We start from the raw sequence: 26,599 nt of genomic DNA on the forward strand, positions 1-26,599 counted from the left end.
GGAAAAAAGGCTGCGGCTGCCTGGAAGGCGCCGGAAGGTGGTCCCGCCCCCCAAAACTCTGATCCAATCAATGCGCTACCCCCACTTGGAGCGGAGCGCATATTCAAATCCACTTTTTGGAGCGCATTGCATATTCAAACCCGCGCATTTGGAGCCAAACCCACTTGGAGCGCATTTGGAGCGCATTTAACCCACTTGGTTCAACAATTTCAAAGGTACGTAGCTATTTTTGGGCCGGCTAATGTTGTGGTAATGTTATTTCAACCTGCTAGCTAGCAGATAGATTGTGCTAATCTTAGCTGTGGTAATGTAATTTCTACCTGCTAGCGAGCTAAATCTGGTTAAAACATTAGGTAACAAAGTAAGATTAATTACTGCAGATTAATCACTGTATTTGAGTGATTGTTAATGGTTAGTGGTTATCTTTCAAATGATGCCTGTGAGGCACTTGACGTTGAGACTGGTTGACTTCCAGGCTGCTTTGGAATAAGGATACCTCTGAGGCAGCCACCAGTTTTTGGATAACTCTGAGGCATCATATGTAGTGTTGACTGCCAGGCTGCCTAGTCGTTGGTATACAGGTTAACTCACAGGCATCCAGTTGGTTTTAGATACCTGTAAGGCATCTAGACGGACATTAAGAGGGGCTGACTCCCAGGCTGCTTACTAACACTGGTTAGCTCTCAGGCAGCCAATTGGCTTTGGATGCCTGTGAGGCACTTGACGTTGAGACTGGTTGACTTCCAGGCTGCTTTGGAATAAGGATACCTCTGAGGCAGCCACCAGTTTTTGGATAACTCTGAGGCATCATAGGTAAATGATGCCTGTGAGGCACTTGACGTTGAGACTGGTTGACTTCCAGGCTGCTTTGGAATAAGGATACCTCTGAGGCAGCCACCAGTTTTTGGATAACTCTGAGGCATCATAGGTAGTGTTGACTGCCAGGCTGCCTAGTCGTTGGTATACAGGTTAACTCACAGGCATCCAGTTGGTTTTAGATACCTGTAAGGCATCTAGACGGACATTAAGAGGGATTACTAATAGTTTACTCAAGGGCAGATGGTGATTATAAGGACTTTTGTTGAAAATAACTTGATTTCTTACAGGCTAATAGGCTTTATAATAGACTACAGGTGACTTTGTGACAGCCAGTGGAGAGGAATCTAGGCATGGTGGATTAACGTTGTGCTCCAGACTGCTTAACACTGACCATGTAGCCTATAGTTCAGGTCATCACAAGATAAAATAGTTTAGTATGTGTGTCTCAGGGAGTCATAGGCTTATGTTTTCATACTTTTTCCCCGTTCAGGCAATGGAGAAGCATTGGCTGAAGTCAATTGAAGATGGCTTAAAGAAGGAAAGGGACCGAAGAATCAAGCAATCCTTTGAAAATCTTGAAGAGAATATTCCTGAGGAAGTTTTCATGAGGAATCGCCTTGATAGGATAAATGAAATGGAAAAAGGAAGATTCCTTTATTAAAAAAAAGACCAAATGTCATTCAGTGGAGGTGTGAGCGATCCCACCATGCAACCGGATCGTCAACAGGAGATCCAATGAAGACAAGGGCAAATTCTTGTCCAGCGTATGTGTCCTTTCAGTTCGTAAGCTCAGTCAGTTTTCGAGGTTGTATTGTCAGAGAAATGTGCGAACACAGTGGCCATGACATCACTAATATGGAAGAAAATGCAACCAATCGCATCAATGAGGATTTGGTTGAATTCATTCACGACTGTATTTCCAAAGGGGTCTCTAATAGTGCCATTCTATTGAAAGCCACAGACTGGTCACAGAGGCTTGGAAAGACCAACCTTGTGGACAGAACATACTTTGTCACTCCAGAGGACATTGTCGGAATCAGAAGAAGCTTCAACAAATACATACAGTTGGATGGCAATGACTGCATATCAGTGGAAAAACTCATGAAGGCTGACCTGAAAGACAGTGTTTTACTGTATCAACCACTGTCACATAGTGAAGAACAACCCCTCATCATTGTCTACAGTTCAGCATGGCAGCTTGAGCAGCTGAAAAATTTGGAGGGAAGATGATTTTTTTGGATGCAACCTATAAAAGTGTCACCCAGTATGGCTTTGCTTTTATGCTGTCATGGTAAAAAATGATGAGGGCAAAGGAATACCTGTGTCATTTTTCATTTTGAGTCAAGAGACATCCTCAATCTTAGAGATGTGTCTTACAAAGCTTAAAGAGGCAGCAGATCTCACACCAAGGTAAGCAATTAAAAAAAGTCCTGTAAAAGACTTCCTTTCTTGTTGAAAACATACTTCAATTGTTATTTACACTCTGCAAAGCCACATCACTATCGTCTTACATTTTATTATGATTTCATTGAGCTTACTGTCCTGTTTCCATTCCCAGGTGTGTTATGGTTGACCGGGATCAGAAAGAAATCAAGGCAATCAAGACTGTCTTTCCACATGCATCTGTGTTGCTTTGCTGGTTTCATGTACTTCAGGTATGTCTAATAAACCAAATAAGTTCACAGGGCCAATACTGTTATCAAACCATGAAAAAGAATATTCTTTTACACAGGGTTTAAATGCACTTCATAAAAGGCTGATAGGACTTTTAAAAAGATCTGACCATTCATCAGTACTTCTTTAAATGTTAATGTTGTTGTCATGTAGGCAATCCACCGTTGGGTTGTTAAACAAGATGGAGGCCATGTCCAAGATCCAGCTGTGAGAAACATCATCGTTCAAGGAATATTTTCTCTCAAGCAATGTCGCACAGTTGAGTGCTCTTTTCTGTCTTTTCACACCTTTTCGAAAAACGTTTGACACAGCTGTCATTGCAAATTTCCAAATTCCATTTGGATTACTATCTTGAACAAATGGAAAGCTTCTATTCACAACCCAAAGATATTTTCAACATACAGTTATATATGAATGTTCAAAGTCTGTCTGTATAATTCTTCAATCCACAACAACTCATTATGCATATAAAATGCCCTTTGCTATTTACAGGCGTGGGTCAAAGAGGCAAACAACATATAGAGTAAATGTGAAAATATCCATGATTTGATGAAAAAGGGTTGTTAAAAAAATTGGGATGTTACTGGGCTGTGTCATTAGTCTGAAATCCCATTGGTCCGACATGCCATTAGTCCGACCATACACAAGACTAGTAACTACACTACACCATTTCCAGACCCTAGCCACTCTAATCACAGGTCTAGTGTATGGTTGGACTAATGGAATGTCAGATTAATGAGGAGCTCTCAACTATATTCTTTCCAATTGCATAATTGCAATTGCATTTCACTTGACTTTTTACTTAATTTCACTTTTTTGTAGGAGAGAGTATTCCATGAAACTGCTAAGAGAGTCCTTGAACAAATCAAGACAGCAACAGGGGCGACCAGAGTGTCAAAATACCTCAGAGAGACCTGGCTGCAGTGTGGGGCTATGTGGGCCAACTTTGGCCGAATGTTTTTCCACCACCAAAGTGAGACCAACAATGTTGTGGAGAGGTGAGGAAACTTCACTTTTGAATAGTTATAGATTCATGAGTGAAATTATTACTTATGGATATATGTTTTTTTCTGACATTTAATTGCATAATTCAAAGGTTTTTCAACGGATTGAAATACAATTTCCTTGGAGGATATTGCAACAAAAGATTGGATGACCTACTACTAATCCTCCATAACCATGTGGTGAAGTACTACAGGTAAGTCTGTGTATTTTCATATTTAGGAAGTTAAACGCAATATGATTCATGGTTAATCCTAAGTGTTAATCTTTAAATTTAATTTAAATTATGCTGACAATGATTACCCTTGCCCTTGTGTTTTGTTCAGCCAACTTGATGAGCTCGTTAATGCTGGTCGAGCCCCCACAAAAGGATCCCAAGAAAGTGTCATATCAGCTGAAAGGATGCGGTCTCATGGGCTCGACCAAAACATCCAGTATTTGTCTGAGGCCCGCTTCAGTGTACCCTCAGAAAGCAAGCCTGATGTGTTTTATGAAGTTGACTTACTGTACAGTGTTTGCCAGTGTCCAGTCAATGGACAAGGTCAGAAATGTAAACACATAGTGTTAGCTCAGATGGTGTCTGATGGTCTGATTGACACAGCTGCACTCAGAGAAGACACAGCAAATATGCTATGTGCAACCAACAGTTTTGTGAGTGATGAGACAACAGTGATGGTGCAAAATGGAGAAAATGTGGGTATTGTGAATCTTGCAAAACAGCAGTGTTCTTGCTTGGCAAGCAGTTATGGGGAAGTATGTGTGTGTCTGTTGGTGGCCAACAAAATTAGTGAATCAACACTGTCAACCACTGCCTCACAGCCAACCACAACTGTGGATCAGGAAAATATAGAAACAGAGAGTGAGCCACCAGTTCACCAGGCAAAATACTGCATAAAGGACATGATTTATGATTTGAGGAATTGGTGTGAGTCAGAGGAGTATTAGCCATCACTTGACCTTTATACAGCAGTGAAACATACACACCAGCTCGCCTTTGGCCGCTTCAAAACGGTCTTTAACAAAAGAAAGACTGAGCGACTGCACAAATACAGGAAACACATTGAACTTAGCAAAAGACGAATTGCAAACTATTCAAAGACAGACCACAACAAGCGGCAGATACAAACTGTCCATCACGACGGGGCATTTAAGCGCAGGCGAAGACAGCGAACCCGTAAATAGTCTTTCCCCAGTTTCCCGACCTGTCCCACACTGCCCCAATAAAATATTTAGATAATATTTATCGTGTATTAAATTCTGCCATCCTTAGTGCTTGGTAAACTAAGCTGTTTGCGTGTGAAATTTTGTTTTTACCATTTTACTGTGTGTATGAGGGTTGTACTTGGCCTTTATTTTCAATAAAGAATATGTCACACCCCATCAGTCATGTCTCTCCTCCATCATGTGTGTGTCCTCTGACGATACATTTTTTAAAAATAATTAATGTAAGTTGGGGTAACTTGTAACACTCTACTGGAATAAACCCTTATGTGAAGCTGTAGAAATTAGTGTTGACATATTGTGTTACCATGACTATTTGCCTTAATCCATATGCCTAACATGTCGGATCTGTAATTTACACCATGCGATTTCAGGCCCAGCTAGCTAAATTATCAGACTAGTTAAATCAAGATGCCAAGTTCAATACACTTCCAATTCACGACACATACACAGTGATGTAGAACATGAAGATATTTAATTAATGAACACAACAAATTGTTAATTGTTAATATTGTCAATGTATGTATCAACACACTTTTTAAAAACATCCACTACCAACTCTACCATTCCTGGCCCCAAGGTGTGCGTGAGGAGGTCAAATTGCTCATTTGACCTCACCTGGTTGGCGAGGTGCTGGAGCTGTTGTCTGGAGGAAAAGATAAAAACATAAATTCAGGATAAATAATGTCTATTAAACCTGTCAGAGCCCAGATATAGGATGTGGAATATTGCAAATTACTTGAACTCCGTGGCTCTCCCTGTGGCCACAGTGGGGTCTGATGCCGGCAGCATGGCCACTTCTTTAAACTCGATGCTCCTGGCAGCCAGAGCACCGACGGAGGAGCACAGGTCCTTGGCTTCGCCTTAACAAAAATGGGAAAGACATATCATGACACGAACACAGTATTAAATTCAGATTTGATGCACATACCAATGTGACAATGAAACACTTATTGACACTGGGGTGTAATAGTTTGGAGCTGGCTTTCTGAAGTTCTTTCTTGATATAAATGTATGTAAAAAGTGCCGTTACAAGAATAGTGAGTAGAATTGAACTGTACCCTCTGACAGCTTTGAGCACAGTGAGGTGACTTTGGTCACTGTGCCCGGAGTCACCCCGACCTCCTGCAGCTGCTCCCTGAGGTCCCTCTTCAAATTTTTGTCGGTTCTCAGGAGCGCAGTGAGGGTGTTTATGGACATGCTCTCAGGTGGAGCAGTCCTCCTCCTGATCTCCTCCACCGTTATCTGGTATCTTTGTAAAAATAATTTCTGAGTCACACTCAAAGAAGGTTTCAATGTTTCAACAATATTATTCGTAACAATATTAGGATTTCATCTTCTTTACATACAGTACAGTACAGTACACATGTAATGTCTGTACATAGCCCTTCTGTCTTTACTGCCATCCCAACAGATGTTCCTATAACCCAAAACTGTGATGGGCTCTGGGGAAACCAGTCACATGGTGAAAAGGGACATTTTTGAGATTAGAGTGAAATCGAAACTCAGTATTTTGGTGAAATTGGGTTTTGATTCAATTATTATTCTATAACATGTTGTCTATCATCCCTAAACATATCTACTTGTTTTTCATTAATTGAATGTGTTAAAATGTGCTTTATTCAACCAGCCAGTCTATTTAGAACCCCTCTCTTTAAAGTTGTTTTTGTCAAAATTCTATTCCATGAAATCTAACTGATCAGCTGACTTTGGGCAATCATAACATTTGAAACAGACAAATAAGGAAAATATATTTGAAACATGGTCTCAGCACTGTTACTACCACACTACCACTAAAAATATAAACCTGTCTTGAAGAAACCTATGCCTAGCTGTGCACTTCACCTTTTGCTCCGATGCCCCGAGCATGTCCTCAACAGGCTGTGGACATTCTGAAATGCCGGCTGGGATGGGGCAGTAGGGCTTGGTGGAGCAGGAGGGGTGGATGGAGCAGCAGGGCCGGATGGGGCAGGAGGGGTGGATGGAGCAGCAGGGCCGGATGGGGCAGGAGGGGTGGATGGAGCAGCAGGGCCGGATGGGGCAGGAGGGGTGGATGGAGCAGCAGGGCCGGATGGGGCAGGAGGGGTGGATGGAGCAGCAGGGCCGGATGGGGCAGGAGGGGTGGATGGAGCAGCAGGGCCGGATGGGGCAGGAGGGGTGGATGGAGCAGCAGGGCTAGATGGGGTTGGGGCTGGGGCGGAGGCTCCACCAACCAGTGGTGACTGGTGGAAAATTGGGATCTTTGCAGATGGTCCTATAAAGTAACAAGAGGTAACCAAATTTGCTATATGAGGAGATGAACTAGTGTTGTAGTACTCAAGTCCAGATGGCAAGATAAAGAATAACTTACCACCTTTTGACACCTGCAGGGCCTTCCGCTTCCGTCCTACTGTATAAAGACATTGCAAGGAACTAATAAGTATTTTTGGGGGAATTATTGAAGTCATTGTTAAATGTCAGTGTGAAAGAGACTTTTTTTAGTCATTAAAGTAGGTCTAGGTTGAACCTTACCCTTCCTGGGCGCCATTTCTTCATAAACTGAAAGAGAAAGGCAATATGAGTGTGATTAGTATTATCACATAATGTTAGGCATATGCAATGTTAAAAATAATCACATAATGTTAGGCATATGCAATGTTAAAAATAATCTGGCAGATTTATTCAATAGGCCTATCTGTATGAGGAGGCATGAGGACAATTTAACTAAGGGATATCAGTCTACAGTCAACCAGTCTCAACATCAAGTGCCTCACAGGCATCCAAAGCCAATTGGCTGCCTGAGAGCTAACCAGTGTTAGTAAGCAGCCTGGGAGTCAGCCCCTCTTAATGTCCGTCTAGATGCCTTACAGGTATCTAAAACCAACTGGATGCCTGTGAGTTAACCTGTATACCAACGACTAGGCAGCCTGGCAGTCAACACTACATATGATGCCTCAGAGTTATCCAAAAACTGGTGGCTGCCTCAGAGGTATCCTTATTCCAAAGCAGCCTGGAAGTCAACCAGTCTCAACGTCAAGTGCCTCACAGGCATCATTTGAAAGATAACCACTAACCATTAACAATCACTCAAATACAGTGATTAATCTGCAGTAATTAATCTTACTTTGTTACCTAATGTTTTAACCAGATTTAGCTCGCTAGCAGGTAGAAATGACATTACCACAGCTAAGATTAGCACAATCTATCTGCTAGCTAGCAGGTTGAAATAACATTACCACAACATTAGCCGGCCCAAAAATAGCTACGTACCTTTGAAATTGTTGAACCAAGTGGGTTAAATGCGCTCCAAATGCGCTCCAAGTGGGTTTGGCTCCAAATGCGCGGGTTTGAATATGCAATGCGCTCCAAAAAGTGGATTTGAATATGCGCTCCGCTCCAAGTGGGGGTAGCGCATTGATTGGATCAGAGTTTTGGGGGGCGGGACCACCTTCCGGCGGTGAGGGCTCAAAACACCATCGAGCGGAAAAAAGGGAAGAAACCTTCAGTAGAGCAACAGAGGAGGATCCCTCTCCCCGGATGGACAGAGATGTCCATCCATCGGCATTAACTAGTTGTTTTCTGCCAAACATCATCAACTTTGTTTTTCCAGCTCGAGGATGGTGATGCTTTCTTGAAAAAAACATTGAGACTGAAACTATAACCCCATGTTCATTTACCGAGGAGAAGGTCTCTACTTTTTTGCGAGGGGGAAAACAAACATGACAACAAACATATTGGGGGGCCAACGATCAAAGTTATTGGAACATGAGATTTCATGAAAACGTAACAACCCCTGCTCCTCCCTGCTCCATTGATAAGATCTGCTGACATTTATGCAAAATAGATCGTTGCTCTATATTTCTCGGACAGATATGGAGCTATTACGGTCTATTGTGTCTGACAGCAAAGCAATAATTCGAGCCAAATGTCACCCCTCTTGTCTCGGCAATGCTCGCTCAGAGAGAAGCCTCTCATCTAATAAAACGTGTCAACGGAACAATGAATAAAATATGAACCAAGCTATTTTGTAACGGTCTGTTATTTGATAACACTTTATAATAACTACACACTATTTACTATGAGTTAAGTATGGGTAAACACTTCATCATTTATAAAGCATTGTTCCAACATGAACACTCATTAGTATTCAATTCAGAAACAGTTATACATGTTTTATTCTTGATTAATAAGCTTGACTATTAAGAATTTCATGATTGGATTTTCATACTTTATACATGATGTATTCTCAATTTGTAAATGTAGTAATATATATAAGAAACCAATCATTAAGGACGTTGTAAAGAATATATATTTTAGTTTAGCACAGCCTAGTATTGTTTGCATATAGATTATGTGTAAGGTGGAAAAACACTGAATGAGAGTTGAATACTTCGGCAGGGCGCTCTGGCATCTGAGCTGATCTAAAGAAAGATAACAGTGACACCTAAGGAATTTTTATGCACCCCCCCCCTTCTGCACTGCACTCATCCAAGAAGATGACTAGACAGAGAGCTCATTGTATTCATAGTTTAGAAAGAGCAATCACAGTCCTTACCTCACAAGGAAGATAGATAAGGAAGGGTCCAGATGTGGCCATTATTCTCCTTTCAGACACTCGAGGCCACTCACTGTCCCTCCTCACTGACCCCCCCTTCACCGATCCCCCTCACACGCTCACACACTCACACGTGGGTAGAAGCCCCCCCCGGTGTGTGGACGACCTTCGGAGAAGATCCAGGCCCCATCCCTGAAGAGATAAGGCCCCGAAGGGAGTCTTCTTACAAGAGAGGAACTATTAAATCAACTATCTCCCCTTCTCACACTTCTTTTCACAACATATGCACTCATTGGCAGACGAGAAGAACCAATGAAGGAGCGACAACGGCGGAAGCAGAGGAACAAGGGCCAATGAGAAAACCCCACCCCCTTATCTCCTGACCAATCAAAACTGGTCCGATCGGCTATTTAAAATGGCCGAACACGCCGAACCGGCATCCTTTCTGCAGCGCTGGGGCCATTGGTGACAGCTCTGGATTGGGGTCCATGCGCATGATTGTCTGTTTGTATCCTGATTTTGAATAAACGCTTTATAGAGTTAAAGTAAAAGTCTACCGCTGTTTTTCCCAGTGAGTACCGTCCAGGTGGTGTGACGCTGTCCAACTCCAACAACGTATAGATGATTTATGCAATTATTTATTAAGTGTTAGTAACTGATTTAAATGTCAATTATTCATGCATTATTTATCCATATAAGGATTTATAAGTTTTTTATGAAAGCATGTAAACAGTGTAGAGGTGTAGAGTTGGAGAGCAAGGCGGCTAAGCGGAAGAAACTCAAGCAGGGACAATGGGTGAAGAAAAACTGATGAATATTTGTTAATGGCAGAGATGCATGGAAGTTAATTCACTGGAAGGTAAATTAATTTGAATAATTTCCTGAGAAATAAAAACTTAAATGCTGTTTAAGTGTGATTATCATTATTTTTCTTAAATAAATGTCACCAGAATGCTGTAATGTTCTGCTAAACAAAACATGTTCCAAAATGTAGCACAGCATAAACATGGTTAAAGCTTGTAAAAAAGAATGTATTAACAATATTCAAATCCCCAAAAAGGTGGACAGGCCAGGGTTGCTCAGCGTCGAACCCGGCTGGCATTGCGACTGGAAGTCTTTGAGGGGGCGAGGAGAGTGGGCAAGATGTCGGAGAGTGAGCAGGCAGGAAGGAGGCAGCTGGCAGGTAGGTAATCCAAAAACTAGGTCAAAAAGGGTACAACGTGAGCAGGTACAGTCAACCAGTATCACAAAAGCCGGAATGAGTAACTACCACTGTGCCGACGAAAAAGCAAGAATGTCTTTAAAACTAACATTTTCGCCCAAAACGCGAGAGTTTACTCGCTCGACCATTTGCCGTGTTCACACCATAAGCGTGGAGACGCTCTGCGAGGGGCGGGGCTTATCTCCGTGACTCGTCTCTGTAAAGACCGTTATCATTTCCTTCATCCACCACGGAATAACTAACCACTAGTTCTGCTTTATATTTGTTGTGGACATCCCACACACTAACGCCCTCGTGTTTGGGTTCATGACATCACCCGTAGGCTCACTCAGCTCGGTCACTTTCACCGATGAAGTTACTGTTACACCTGAAAGACTTCCGCTTCCAGCGCGACGAGAGCAGAACACAAGAGCTGATTGGCCCGAGTTGCGAGATTACCGCCTCAAAGTTGAAATATTTCAACGAGGGGCGAAAATTGTGCCGCTGAAAACGCGCCGCTGTAAATGTGTCGCCCACATCGCGTCGCCCCAAACGCGCCGCCTGGAAAAATATTGCATCTATCGCAGCCACACGCATCTGTACCTTGACTTTTCATGGGATTTGGTCGCGCGAAAAAATTGTTTCGCTTTTGGTGTGAACGCACCTTTAAAATGCTGCTGAAAAGTACGAATTAATGGGGTTTTTTAATGGGTTTTTGGCTTAAAGTAAAGTCTCCGGTTGACATTTAGATCTTATCTAAGAAGTGATCAAAGTCCTCCGGTTTGTGGACTGCCATTTGGAGTTAGAAATGTTGGCCATCGCCATCTTGGATTTTGATTTTACGGGAGTGATGTAGAGATGCCGTCCGGAAATGGTAGCATCGTAGCATAATCACAAGGTAGTCACTTTATAGTCTATTTTACTCTAAATTCACAAAATTAACATATGCAGCGAGGCTTTGAATCGAGTGATTGAGACAAACTCATGTTTACAATGTTAACGGACCCTTATCAAGCAAAAGGTAGACACCTTTTCTCATTGACTTAATCTGACTTCTTTTTGCAACCAGAGGAGCCGACCAATGGCAGGTCGATAGAATGGAAGGAAAAGTCACTTTCGCATTGGCTTCCTTTCTCAGACCCGGATGTTGCTGAGTTAACACAAGCTTAACCCTTGTGTTGCCTTCGGGTAATTTTGACCCGATTCAATATTTAACCCTCCTGTCGCCTTCGGGTCAATTTGACCCGATTCAATGTTTAATTGTTCTTTCGGGAATCAACAAACAAACATAAAGTACCTCACACTTAAACTTGGAAAACAATATTAATTCTAATAATTTTCTGGAGATTTTAATAGCTGGGGTCATATTGACCTCAAGGGTAAAATATGTTAGTAAATATAAAGGTAACAGGAGGGTTAAACATTGAATCGGGTCATATTGACCCGAAGGCGACAGGAGGGTGAAACATTGAATCGGGTCAAATTGACCCGAAGGCAACACAAGGGTTAAGAGATTTTAACATGTTTGTTCTACAACATAAAACATCTCTGTGTATATATGTATGTATGTATATATATATATATAAATGAAGGAATCTTGATGCTTTTACATGTCTTAACCCTCGTGTTGTCCTGGGGTAATTCTGACCCCAGGACAACACAAGGGTTAAGAAAGGCAGTTGCTAAATCAGTCTTCACGGTAACTTTTTACTGATTCCCAATGCATTCACCTTGGTGTTCAAGGGCCCTTCCCCCTGGATTAAAAAATATTCACCCATTGTCCTTCAGGTCACTAGGATACAATGTGTGGGAACCACAGACGTATGTACAAAATGTTGTAATTATAGTCATTTCGAAAGTCACACTGTAAGGGGACAAAAAAGTGCTTTATCTGTCGGCCTTCTTATTTTGTTGTCCCTAAACCCGCATGAGCTGCACACATGTATAAAGAAGGCAGCACTGTCTCTCAGGTCAATGTACTTTACCAGGAGGACCTGAGCAGGGCAGCAGATTGTGATGTAGTTTTGATGAAGTGCAGAAAGGAAGCCAATGTCTATCTCATCTTTGCAGCTGTGTTAAATTAGAACCTCTCTTCTCCTTTCGCTGCTCTTTTTTTGTGTACCTCGTATCCACAAAGGCAATATACGCCCTCCCTGCTGCTCTTTCATCTCTGGATAACAGTGTGGGTGGAAGCTTGGCGATATCGCATATTCCTCTACAGCCGTTTTTGGTGTTAATATATTCTCTACCCCCCTTCCCCTAAACTCACTTAAATTGTCTCTCATTTTTTAATGAACCTCACCATCTGGGTAGCGGTGCTACACAGGAGCCTCGGGGAAAGCCGTTTGTTGCTAAAGGAAACCTCAGGTTGACCCCCAACGTAGAAGGGGTCACAGACGATATGGTGGCCGGGGCCAGGATCGATAACCATAAAATTGCCTTGCAGAAGTGCAGATCATTTAACGCTTGTGTCTCGCATCTATCAACTTGTGCGGGTAGAAAACTGCACAAACAACTAGCCAGCGAGGGGTTTGGTTGTTGGTATGAAAACAAAGCCACAGGCTCACATTACTGTAAGCTGTGTATGACTCACCAGACAAAAGTGCTTCGAAATGATATCACGATCAGCTGTTAATTCGTTTCTGGGGCGATTCATATTTGATGTATTTTTCTCTGAATAGGTTTTAGCCTCTGTTAGAAGTGGGACAAATAAATGCGAATTTTTCGGGGATTAGCAAGATGATCCGTAGACCAGGCCGGGGAGAAGTGAATGCGGAATGTGAGTAATAAAACAGATCAAAGGGGACCCCAGTTCCATTAGACTACAACAACAGGAAAGCAACAAGGCATCCATCAGGCCGGCCGACAGGGAGAGTGGCTGTAAGATCAAATGAAAGCGTCGAGGCCATCGCTGGGACGATAAGCAGAGGGCCAGGTGTGACAGAACACGGGTCCTGAGGGGTCAGCCGAGGCGTTTACAACCGGCTCGACACGAGAGGTAACCATGGCACCTCTTGTGATATTCAAATGAAGACCTGGTTGATTGTGTGTTCGGAGCCCATATCCTGACCAAATGGGCCAGAGAGGATGTTACGACGAAGTGAATAAACACAAGCCTGGATTCATGTGTGTTAACCTGCCTGTAGATCAATGGTCTTTGATATGATAATGTAATATATGTCTCCCAATATGTTCTGTATCCTGACCCCCGGTTAGAGTGTGTTTGATGTCACTGGCATCGGGAAGTCTCACCAGGTCTGAAAGGATCATAAAGAGGGTACCCTAAGTGCCTGAGAGATAAGAGGAGACACCCGGAGACAGGTCACCGAGGTGACCGAGCTCATCTAAACCAGCTAAGACAACGGTCCCCCTCTTTGAAGTGGGACAGAGAGTCTCTCCAGAACCTCTCAGGAAGAGAGGGGGGGGGGGATGAACCCCCCATCAGCACCCCAAAGAGGGACGGATATCCGGTAAAAGTGGGAGGAGCCGAGGGTATGAAGGTGACGAACGGAGTTTTTTGAGGAGGTCAGCAGAAAAAAGAGTTTTTAGTGGTTGTGTTTTAGCGTCAGGCTTCCGTGAGGGAACTGACTTGTAATTGTACTTTGTTTCTTTCTTCTTTCTTTTTTTGAATAAAATACTTGGCTGCCTTGCAGTCTTAAACTTTACATTCGGTTTGTGGACCTACTTTGTTTGTGAGACCTATTTCTTCACCTGTCGACCCACCCGGCCCTCAATAAAGTACCCGGTGTGAGCCGGCTCACACCTCAAACCTTTCCCCTTTCCCCCTCCTCTCCATCTCTCCTCTCCATCTCTCCTCTCCCGTCTCGTTCTTCCCCCCCCCCCCCTCCCCGCTCCTCTCCTCCCCGAGTTTCCCCTACACGAGAAGACTGCGGCGTGACTTTTCTTTCCGTCTCCCACCCGAGGCGACCGAATCGGTTCACGTACGCGTCTCTCTTAACACCTCACAGCTCAGAACTACTTTCCATCCCCCTTCACCTTGATTGACACCATTCAACAAAGCGGATTTCCCTCAAAGCAGGTTTTCATTACCTTTTGTAGAAGGTCTGTATCACAGCAGACGACTCAACGTGTTATAGTAAGAGGAGTACAGTTTTTACCATTGATGAGGGCTTTGTTGCATTCCAGTCTCCCTGTAAGCCGTGACACTATGGTAGTGAGCTCAGGCTCTGAAAATTGAGGCCAATGCATAAAGGTGCGTTCACACCAAAAGCGATGCGATTTTTTCGCTCGACTGAATCCCATGAAAAGTCAACGTACAGACGCGTGTGGCTGCGATAGACGTGCTATTTTTCCGGGCGGCATGTTTGGGGCGATGCGATGTGGGCGGTGCGTTTACAGCGGCGCAATTTTCGCCCCTAGTTAAAATATTTCAACTTTGAGGCGGTAATCTCGCAACACGGGCCAATCAGCTCTTGAGTTGCTCCGCGCATCATCGCTGTGCCGCCACTGTTGAATCAGACCAAGACGGACAATAATGTTATGAACACAATAACACATATTATATATTATAATGTTATGAACACAATAACAGCGTTTAGATGTTCCGCTCTCGTAGCGCTGGAAGTGGAAGTCTTTCAGACGTAACAGTAACTTCATCGGTGAAAGTGACCGAGCTGTATGAGCCTACGGGTGATGTCATGAACCCAAACACGAGAGCGTTAGTGTGTGGGATGTCCACAACAAATATAAAGCAGAACTAGTGGTTAGTTATTCCGTGGTGGATGAAGGAAATGATAACGGTCTTTACGGAGACGAGACACAGAGATAAGCCCCGCCCCTCTCGGAGCGTCTCGACGCTTATGGCGTGAACGCGGTGAATGGTCGAGCGAGTAAACTCACGTGTTTTTCGTATCACTTTTGGTGTGAACGCACCTTAAGAGTCTTGGACCTGCATCCTTTCTAATGACCAGCAGGGGCCGACTCCTCTGGTTGTCTATGAGAAAATGACTACTTCTCTCTTGATGTATTCACTCAGTAAACATTGTAACATGAGTTTATGGTCTAAATCTCTAGTTTCAAGTATTCTTTAATACAGCATGATGTTTATTTAGAAAACTATGGTCCATTTCGCGTCACAAAGACTACTTACTCTTCACAGCTCAAACATCGTCAAATCCACTCACAAAAGGATTACAAAAATATGTTTTACCTTCAATGTCCCTAATACACCTTCATACTTTAGGCCAGTGGTTCTCAAATAGGGATACGTGTACCCCTGGGGGTACAAGAAGGCACTCCAGGGGGTACGTGAGACTTTTCTAAATATATTTAAAATGAGTATCCATCATTTTTTTTATTTTTATAGTAGTAATTAAATAAATATTCAATTAAATTTGACATTTACTATATTAAATCAGACACTGATGGCTTAGCGCTGTGTATTACATATATTTTTCAAATAAAAAAATGCATTGTGCTAGTTAGGGGGTACATGGGGGGTACTGTAATTGGGGGGGGTGGGGCATTACTGAAAAAAGGTTGAGAACCATTGCTTTAGGCTACTGCCTGCAGGTTTCAAATTAATGATTGATTAAATATCCAACAACAGTTTGATTAGATTTGCATCTTGCAATTTTGTTGTTGTTGTTATATCAGCGTTAACTGCACATCACCTTGTGACTGTTATTCTAGCTGAAGTAATCAACTTAACATGGACGGTTATTTACACAAAACAGCAACATACCATGAAGGGACCAACCCAAATATATAATGTATGCTTCTACTTTATTCTAAAATACATTACACTGGACCCTGGGGAAATATTCAAGAGGAAATGCTCTAGTTACACTCGTAATGGGTGTGTGTGTGTACACTTTTGCACGTGTGTGTTTGTGCTGTGAGGTTGGTTCCTGTGGTGTATGACTAATGACTTTGTGTGTGTGTGTGTGTGTGTGTAGATGTACATTTTCATGCGTTTGTTGCGCTGTGAGTGTGGTTCCTCTGGTGGTTGACTAATGACCTTGTGTGTGTATGTGTAGGTGTGTGTTGTGCACCGACAGATATGCTAGAGAGGTTCATGTCATTTATGTTCGCTTTCTCTCATTCCAGGCTTCCTGATTGTTTTCACCTGTCATCACACCTGTCTCCTATGCTTATCAGTGTCAGCCCCGCCCCTGATTGGTCCCACCTGTGTCTTGTTACCATGTGCTTAAATTCCCCTGTCTCCCAGTGTTCCTTGTCAGTTCGTCTGGTCTTTTGCCATGATCAGGTCGGGTTATGTTGTGCTCTTGAAAAGTTTTTGATCCCTCACTACGTGAGCGCATTCATTTTGTTCACTGCAGAACCGAAAAATAAAGTACTTACAAATACTTTATCTCTGTCTCCCCGGTCGTGCAATTGGGTCCTACTTCCTAAGTGTCTGAGATCGTAACAGAACGAACTGACCACATTATGGACCCAGCCGACCCAAGAACGCTTCACGCCGCTCTGTCGGTACAGGGCGTGACGATTTTTCATCACGAGGAAAAACTGGACAAAGTCAGCCGGGAAATACAAGAGCTGAGAGGACGCCAGGCCGGAGTTCAGGAAGAATTATCTACACAGATGCAACAACTGGTTGCCCAAATGAATAATCTTTTCACTCATCAACAGACTGCTCCTCCGGTGACGTCATCCACAGCTGAGAATTTGCCTGTCAATACTCCAGCTGACGACCCAGGTCAGGCTGTTTCCTTCCCGTTACGGCTGGCTCTTCCGGAGAGATTTTCCGGAGACTCTTCGAATTGCAGAGCCTTTCTGGTACAGTGTGATCTGCATTTTCAACACAACCCAGCAGCTTTTTTATCTGAGCATGGTAAAGTGGCGTTTATTGTGTCTCATTTAACGGGAAGAGCTGCAGCCTGGGCCACTGCAGAATGGTCTAGAGACACCGAACTATGTTACTCATTGGCCGATTTCATAGAGACTATGAGGCGCATTTTTGACCACTCATCGCCTGCTACGGAGGCCAGCAGAAGACTGTTTCAAATACGCCAGCTCAACCGTCAGGTGGTTGATTATGCCATCGACTTTCGTTCAGCAGCAGCGGACAGCGGATGGAATGTTCCGCTCTTCGTGACGCCTTCATGACAGGACTTTCGAACCGATAAAGGACCAGCTGGCTCCACTGGAGACACCCGGGATCTGGAATCCTCATCGCTGTGGCCATCCGGATCGATAACCGTCTTCGAAAGAGAGAGGAGCGTCGACGCAACCGAGATGTTATTCCCAGCTTCCAGAATTCGCCTCGGAGGGTCGCGCCGCCAGCGGAGGATTTCCAGCTCATGTTACCGGACCATCAGAGGACTACACTTCCGAATGACTCCGGTGAACCCATGCAGCTTGGAAGAACCAGGCTTTCTCTGGAGGAGATGCAGCGCCGTCACGGAGGGTTGCTGTTTCTACTGCGGCCAGCCGGGTCATCAACTTGCTTCATGCCCGGAAAAGATCGTGCTCACCAGTCAAAAGGAGGCGCTGGTGAGCAAGTTTCCCGCAGACTTCCCTCCTCGACCTGTTACTCAGGTAGACATTTGTATTAACAATCAGACCATTGACCAGGGTGTGTTAATAGACTCAGGGGCTGACGAAAGCCTTATAGACTGGGGCCTAGTCAAACAGCTAAAAATAAAAACTGTCCCGCTATCTCATCCTGTTAGTGCCAGTGCCTTAGACGGCCGCTTGTTGTTCACAGTTACCCATTGCACTGAGCCCATACGGATTACTATAAATAAGGACCATACCGAGAGCATGCAATTTCATATTTTTGAGTCGACTCAGCACCCGATTATTTTGGGGTTTCCTTGGCTGAAGATCCACAATCCTCACATAGACTGGCCTTCAGGAAAGTTAAGGAATGGGGAGAGGATTGTAAGGGCAGGTGTAAACTTCGCAACCTGTTAATGCACCAACAGACTCTAGTAGGATCATTATAGATCACCCTGACTATCCTGATCTACACAAGGTACCTTCCTGTTACCATGATTTAAAAGAAGCGTTTAACAAGTCTAAAGCCTTGTCGCTACCTCCTCACCGAGATTTTGACTGTCCCATTGATCTCTTACCGAGCCCCCATTCCCAAGGGGAGACTTTACTCGATTTCGAGACCTGAGAGAACAGCAATGGATGAATACATCTCCTCTTCACTCAAATCAGGGATTATCCGTCCTTCATCGTCTCCAGCCGGAGCGGATTCTTTGTGGGAAAGAAAGACGGGTCTCTGAGACCTTGCATAGACTACAGTCCACTAAATGACATTACGGTGAAGAACCGCTATCCTCTGCCACTCATGTCATCTGCTTTTGAACTGCTTCAACGGCCAAGATATTCACCAAGTTGGATTTAAGAAATGCATATCACTTGGTTAGAATAAAACAAGGGATGAGTGGAAGACTGGATTCAACACTCAGAATGGTCACTATGAGTACTTGGTAATGCCTTTTGGACTGTGCAATGCACCGCTGTTTTTCAAGCTTTTGTGAATGAGGTTTTGGGAATTCTTGAATATTTCAGTGTTTGTGTATCTGGATGACATACTGATTTTCTCCCCAGACGCTAAATCTCATGTTAACCATGTCCGCCAAGTTTTGCAGAAACTACTGGATAATCAGCTATATGTCAAGGCAGAGAAGTGCGAGTTCCACACAGAAGAGGTGTCTTTCTTAGGATACATAGTCTCACCTAATCATATCCAAATGGATCCTGCGAAAGTCAGTGCAGTATCCCAGTGGCCCACACCAGACTCCAGGAAAAAGGTTCAGCAGTTCCTAGGATTTGCTAACTTCTATAGGAAGTTTATTAGGAATTTCAGTTCTGTTGCTGCTCCTCTGCATGTTCTGACTTCTCCTAAGGTTCCTTCAAGTGGACCCCCCAGGCGGATCTTGCTTTCAAACTTCTCAGAGATAGATTCACCTCAGCTCCCATACTCACCATTCCAGATCCCCAGCGCCAGTTTATGGTCGAGGTGGATGCTTCCAATGAGGGAATTGGAGGAGTACTGTCTCAACGTTCTGCAGAAGACAACAAGATGCATCCATGTGCTTACCTGTCGCGGAAGTTGACAACGGCAGAGCGGAATTATGACGTGGGAAACAAGGAATTGTTAGCTGTAAAAGCTGCCCTCGAGGAATGGAGACACTGGCTAGAGGGTGCAGAGCAACCGTTCTTAGTCTGGACAGATCACAAGAATCTAGAATATATAAGAAAGGCTAAGCGTCTCAACTCCCGTCAGGCCAGGTGGACACTTTTCTTTAGTAGATTCAACTTCACACTCTCTTTTCGTCCCGGTCTCAGAATCAAAACCCGATGCTTTGTCTCGTCTTTACGATCCCGAACCACTTGCGGTAGAGCCCAAGACCATCCTTCCACTTAACCGGTGATCGGAGCCTTTTCCTGGCAAGTGGAGTCAGACGTTAAAGAGGCAAATGTCATGAATCCAGCGCCTAGCGAGTGTCCCAACAATCTGCTGTTTGTTCCTGAGGCTCTTCACCCAAGGTCATCCACTGGGCTCACTCATCTGTGCTTTCGTGCCATCCGGGAGTAGCAAGAACAATGTTCAGGATTCAACAACGTTTCTGGTGGCCATCCATGAAGAAGAATGTGGCCGAGTATGTAGCGGCTTGTCCGGTGTGTGCGTGTAATAAGACCTCATCTCAAGTTAAGATGGGCTTGCTCCAGCCGCTGCCGATTCCCCATCGTCCTTGGTCACACATTTCGATGGATTTTGTGACAGGATTTCCTCATCCAGAGGCAAGACTACGGTTCTAACAGTGGTTGATGGATTCTCAAAGATGGCTCACTTCATCCCATTGACCAAGCTTCCTCTGCCAAAGTCACCGCAGAGGTCATGATGAATCACGTATTCAGGATCCATGGATTCCCTAATGACATTGTTTCCGACAGGGGTCCACAATTCATTTCCGCCTTCTGGAAAGAGTTTTGTCGACTCATAGGTGCCACCGTCAGCCTGTCATCAGGATATCACCCTCAGTCAAATGGACAGTCGGAGCGCCTGAACCAAGAACTAGAGACTACGCTACGTTGACACGCCGCCCGGAACCAGACCACCTGGAGTGACCACCTCACATGGGTCGAGGTTGCCCACAATACCCTTCCTACGGCGGCCACAGGTCTCTCTCCATTCCATTGTGTCAATGGTTTCCAGCCTCCACTTTTCCCTAACAACGAGGAAGAGGTGATGGTTCCATCGGCACATGCCATGATCAGACGTTGTCGCAGAGTTTGGGCTGGTGCTCGCCAGTCTCTTCTCCGGAGTTCAGCTCGGATGAAGGCTGTTGCGGACGTTCATCGCAGGGTCGCTCCTCCTACAGTCCAGGCCAAAAGGTTTGGCTCTCACCAAAGACTTACCACTCCATGTCGCCTCAAAGAAACTGGCTCCGAGATTTGTGGGTCCGTTTCCAGTGTCCAGAGTCATCAACCCGGCGTCGGTACGCTTGCAACTCCCCAGGACCTTGAGAGTGCACCCAACGTTTCACGTTAGTAAAATCAAGCCGGTGTGTGAGAGCACACTTGTTCCCGCCTCCAAGCCCCCTCCACCGCCCCAGTTCTTTGAAGGGGGTGACGTTTACAAGGTCCGTAAGCTACTGGAGGTCCGTAATAGGGGGAGGGGCAAGCAATTCCTGGTAGACTGGAAGGGTTACGGTCCTGAGGCTAGAAGCTGGATAGCTGCTTCATTTATCGTAGACAAGACTCTTATCCACGACTTTTACAATCAGCCTGGGCCATCAGGAGTTGGCCCTAGAGGGGTAATGTTGTGCACCGACAGATATGCTAGAGAGGTTCATGTCATTTATGTTCGCTTTCTCTCATTCCAGGCTTCCTGATTGTTTTCACCTGTCATCACACCTGTCTCCTATGCTCATCAGTGTCAGCCCCGCCCCTGATTGGTCCCACCTGTGTCTTGTTACCATGTGCTTAAATTCCCTGTCTCCCAGTGTTCCTTGTCAGTTCGTCTGGTCTTTTGCCATGATCAGGTCGGGTTATGTTGTGCTCTTGAAAAGTTTTTGATCCCTCACTACGTGAGCGCTTTCATTTTGTTCACTGCAGAACCGAAAAATAAAGTACTTACAAATACTTTATCTCTGTCTCCCGGGTCGTGCAATTGGGTCCTACTTCCTAAGTGTCTGAGATCGTAACAGTGTGTGTGCGTGATGGGTGGAGGCGGGTGGATTGCCGGTATGTGTGCACGTGTGTGCCTTTACTGTAGACGGCATTGCCCTGGCATCCAACACCACTGTAAAGAATCTTGCCGTTATCTTTGATCGGGACTTGTCCTTTAACTCCCACGTAAAGCAAATCTCAAGGACTGCATTCTTTCATCTACGTAATATTTCAAAAATCAGGCACATCTTGTCTCAAAAAGATGCAGAAAAATTGGTTCACGCGTCGTTACTTCGAGACTGGATTACTGCAACTCCTTATTATCAGGCTGCTCTAATAAGTCTCTTAGGTCCCTCCAGTTGATCCAGAATGCTGCAGCTCGTGTTCTCACTAAAACTAAGAAAAGAGATCACATCACTCCTGCACTAGCTGCTCTGCACTGGCTCCCAGTAAAATCAAGAATCACTTTTAAAATTCTTCTCTTAACCTACAAAGCCTTGATTGGTGATGCACCATCATATCTTAAGGAGCTTGTAGTACCATATTGCCCACTAGAGAGCTACGCTCACTAAATGCGGGACTACTTGTAGTTCCTAGAGTCTTAAAAAGTAGAATGGGAGCCAGAGCCTTTAGTTATCAAGCTCCTCTTTTATGGAACCAGCTTCCACCTTCAGTCCGGAGGCAGACACAGTCACCTCGTTTAAGAGTCGACTTAAGACTTTCCTCTTTGACAGAGCTTATAGTTAGGGCTGAATCAGGTTCACCTGGTCCAGCCCCTTGATATGCTGCTATAGGCTTATAGCTGCCGGGGGACGTTTAGGATGCACTGAGTACCTATCTCCTCTTTTTTCTCTCCTTAAGGATGAATTTTCATCTCTCAATCACACGTTACTAACTCTGCTTTCTCCCCGGAGTCCTTTTGACTTCACGTCTCATGGGGTCATTGGACCCTATGAGACGACATAGATCCTATCTGCCTGATGGCTCATCGAGGTCTGGGCCGTGGAATTCCTGCTCCTGACTACGCCACTGTCCTGTTGAGACTCCGCCCACTGTTGAGACTCCGCCCACTCCTCCTCCCCACCGCCATCTGCCTGATGGATCGTGGAGGTCTCCATCGTGAAATATGCCTACTATGAACTATTCATACACTCTGTCACATTCATTGAATGTATTTAAACTCTAATTCTGTCCTTCTGTACACATTACATCTATTGCATCTGTCCATCCTGGAGAGGGATCCTCCTCTGTTCTCTCCTGAAGGTTTCTTCCCTTTTTTTCCCCCTGAAGGGTTATTTGGGAGTTTTTCCTGGTCCGATGTGAGGTTTTGGGGCAGGGATGTCTATGTGTACAGATTGTAAAGCACTCTGAGACAAATTTGTAATTTGTGAAATTGGGCTATACAAATGAACTGAATTGAATTGAATTTAGAGACGGAGAGAGATTTCCCTTATTTGCTCAGACTTATTTACCAGGAGACGGACGTGCTCGTGCATGTTAATGTACACTTCCATAAGCTCAAATGACCTGTTGAAGCTTCCCTTCATCAGCACAGGCAGGTTGAGGAGGGATGGTGGCATGGATAGCGCCCGCAGGTTTGTCTGAATCTTTCAACTTTTAGCCTTTAATCCTCCACCCAAACACCTTTGGCTTGAATGGCATGGGCGACCCCCCCCCCCTAATCTTCCCCTGCCAACCATTCATCTCTCCAAGTGGTGGACGGTGCATTTGCATCTGTCAACGTCAAATATGTAATTTCCGCGGGAGTCAAACTAAATTGGCCGGCTTTCCAAGAGCAGTTTTTTTATTATTTACAAATCAGTGCGGTGGGAAAAAAATAATAGGTACACGCACCACAGCCCCAGCGTGTGTTTGGACTGTGGCTATTTCTCATCACGGCTCCCTCACACAGATCGGTTCCTGTGACAAATGTCGACATGTCAACCGTGTAATAGTGTTAATATAGCAGGTTGGAATATGTAGCTGTGAATCAATATGTCTTAATAAACGCATGCAGGTTTATTGTTTTTTTCTTCTTCATGTGGCATAGTATGTGATTAGTTTTTCATGTGCCTACGTGTGTGTGTGTAATGTAAAACTCAGTGTGACAACGTGTATAAGTTAATTCTCAGACCTCACCAGAGCTAACTGACCACACACAAACAAATGGGTGTTCATATGAACGCTTTCTGTTTTTTGCTCACGGTAACAACCTGTTCTGACTCCCTAATCATCAAATTCAGACTTTCTCTGAATGCTCCGTGGAAGACCCCTTTGGCAATTGGTAGATTTGGCACTGAGTTGGACAGAACCATAGGCCATATGTAGAAAGTGAACACAGCTGTCCTGACTTCAATCATTGGTTTGTGGATAACGGTTTTGAGGCCTTGAGTTTTGATCATTTGCCATCTTAAAAATTGGCAGCAACCATATTTTCTTTTTGCAACCAGTGAGCGCAAGTAACCATATTTGGACTGGAGATGAGTAACGTAGAGACCACCTGTCAATCACAAGGTATTTCACGCTAAAGCATACCATTATGGAGGACTTAAAATGGCATAAGTATAAATAAATGAAGAAATACGTGTGGACACAAAGAGACATAAATAAATGAAGAAATACCGAAATTTAGAAATAGATTTATTTAATGATGTCTTGTTTAGGTATAACTTAAATTGATTTATTCCTGTATTCATTTATTTATGTGTACATTTATTGAAGCATTTATTTATTTATTCCTGTATTTATTTATTTTTACATTTATTTAAAGATTTATTTATTTATCCCTGTATTTATTTATTTATTCCTATATTTATTCATGCATTTATTTATGTATTCATACTTAAGTAATTTTAAGTCCTCCATATACCATGCTTTATGGTTTATTTAACTATGAAAAAAAGAAGTGTACTTCTGTATACGTGTTATCCATTACTTGGGGCAACGCAGTATAAAGGTGTTATTTTCAACTATTCTAGTGACATTCTTTCCCTATTCTATTCTTGTTTCTGCTTACTCTGGAAAGCTGAGACTCTTATGGGTCCAATGAGCCCAAATGTATTCACGTGTGATGATGTTGATTGAGCCTCATAGTAGCCATTTGTATTGTATTGAGGAAGACTTTAGAAACTTGACGTCACAAAATGACCTGTTGTTAGCTCTATTATGATCACAGCCTTACAGACTTTATGCATTCAGCGGATGTATTGCTTATAGGCTTATACGTATTTTCGATATGTGCAGTTTCCAGAACCGAGGTGCATGACTTTGGTGTTACTCACAATCTTGGTTTCTTGACAGATTTAGTTGTATCTTTAGCATAAGTAGTTATGCCCATAACAAGCTAAGCAGGAAGTGTACAGTTTATTCAGAGTTTATTATTTGTTTATTGAAAACAGCTGCTTGAGAAATGAGGTGAAATTAATAAAACAGTGAGCTGCAAGAACTGCGGTCAGTTAATAACTCTCCAGGAGTTTTGCCACTATGAGCGACCCCTTTCACATAACACATTTTCATTTGAACTATTGTTAATATTTAACGCATCTAATAGTGCAGCCTAAACAAAGAAAATACAATGGTGAAAAAACATTTTGCCTTCATTTTCCCTACTGGAGGAGTGTCTCGACATAAGAAAAGAATGTCCATGTTCATATTTATTTAATTAGATATCAGTTTTAAAAAACATTGTAAGTGACTGATCCTATTTATGTACCCCATTGTTAAGTGATACAGGGCCTTTTACTTTGAATTCCCAGTCTGGTGCTCAGTGAATAATGACGGACTGCTGTCTCCCTCCCGGGGGAAGCATCTTGGATAAACCTCTCACCCGACTCCATTAGTTGAAAAAGCTCTCTGCTAAGTGTCGGCTCAGATATATACGGCTCGGATGTGTTTTATGTTCATACTTAATCGATGAGTAGAGTTTTATTTGACGTCTCTGTTTTTTTCCACCCGACCACACTCAAAGAAATGACTCATTGGATGAACTCAATTAAATTGTTGGCAGGTTTTCCATCCAATAATTATATGCAACTCCAACTCAAATTTAGCACATCAGTGCAATAAAATTTAATTAAGTTAGTCCAACTCATTTGTATCAAATACATCTAAAATAAAATAACGATGTTCATTAAATTAAATTAATTTGTGTTTGTCCAACTCAAAATATAAACTAACTAACTAAAAAAATATGCAAACTACACACAGAAGGATCACCCCGACTGGGAATTGAACCCACGGCCCTTTGGCTTTGAGGCGACGGTGCTAGCCACTACACCACCGTACAGCCCTGAAAGTGTCTTCACCTTGTAAACAACTGATTTTCAGAAGGCGCATGCGCAAAGGGTAGTCCCCAATGAAACACATTTATTTTGAGTTTATATGCACACCATCTAACCTAAATAAATCTAATAAATGAAAGTATTCATACATTTTGTGTTACACCCATTAAATATAAATATCTATTTTTGTAATTGATTTATTTAAATGTATCAAACAATATTTAAATGTGTCACCTCTAAGAAGGGCTTGAATCGTTTTTGTGAGTATAACCTAAATAAATCTAATAAATGAAAGTATTCCTACATTTTGTGTTACACCCATTCAATATAAATATCTTCGTTTTGTAATTGATTCATTTAAATGTATCAAACAATATTTAAATGTGTCACCTCTAAGAAGGGCTTGAATCGTTTTTTTGAGTGCAGTCTCTCAAGGAGATTAAACTTTGATTGTTTGGCAGATTCTTGTCAGCAGGAGCACAACGTTGGAACAGAACAGACAGATTCCTTTCAAGTTGACAGACAGGCCAAAGTATCCAGTAGATTCATACATTATACAATGTTTTCAACCATTTGATACCGATCATTCAATCGGCAGACAACATTCAAAAAGTTGTAATTTATGCACATCATCTTTATGGTTTGTATTTGTTTCTTTATTTTTAAATTGTAATCCTGCTAATAATCCCCATTTATTTTAAAATATGATTTAACATATTTTTAAATTATCTTTATTTCATCATTCTGTTCCAT

General features: G+C 43.3%; 2 protein-coding genes across 2 annotated transcripts; one reads left to right on the plus strand and one right to left on the minus strand.

Moving 5' to 3' along the window:
* Window positions 1-2,158: 2,158 nt before the first annotated feature.
* On the plus strand, window positions 2,159-4,440 carry LOC130202960 (uncharacterized). The gene is made up of 6 exons (XM_056428855.1): window positions 2,159-2,229; window positions 2,378-2,474; window positions 2,647-2,751; window positions 3,316-3,491; window positions 3,590-3,691; window positions 3,822-4,440. The coding sequence occupies exons 1-6, from the start codon at window positions 2,186-2,188 to the stop codon at window positions 4,438-4,440; spliced, it is 1,143 nt and encodes a 380-aa protein (XP_056284830.1). The 5' UTR covers window positions 2,159-2,185.
* Window positions 4,441-4,443: 3 nt separating this feature from the next.
* On the minus strand, window positions 4,444-7,323 carry LOC130202961 (uncharacterized). Its single transcript, XM_056428856.1, has 7 exons — window positions 7,228-7,323; window positions 7,067-7,105; window positions 6,562-6,970; window positions 5,778-5,968; window positions 5,456-5,579; window positions 5,281-5,362; window positions 4,444-4,533 (listed from the first exon to the last, which is right to left on the minus strand). The coding sequence occupies exons 1-7, from the start codon at window positions 7,241-7,243 to the stop codon at window positions 4,444-4,446; spliced, it is 951 nt and encodes a 316-aa protein (XP_056284831.1). The 5' UTR covers window positions 7,244-7,323.
* Window positions 7,324-26,599: the final 19,276 nt, after the last annotated feature.

Source organism: Pseudoliparis swirei, chromosome 12 (assembly GCF_029220125.1).
Source record: "Pseudoliparis swirei isolate HS2019 ecotype Mariana Trench chromosome 12, NWPU_hadal_v1, whole genome shotgun sequence".
Taxonomy (NCBI): domain Eukaryota; kingdom Metazoa; phylum Chordata; class Actinopteri; order Perciformes; family Liparidae; genus Pseudoliparis; species Pseudoliparis swirei.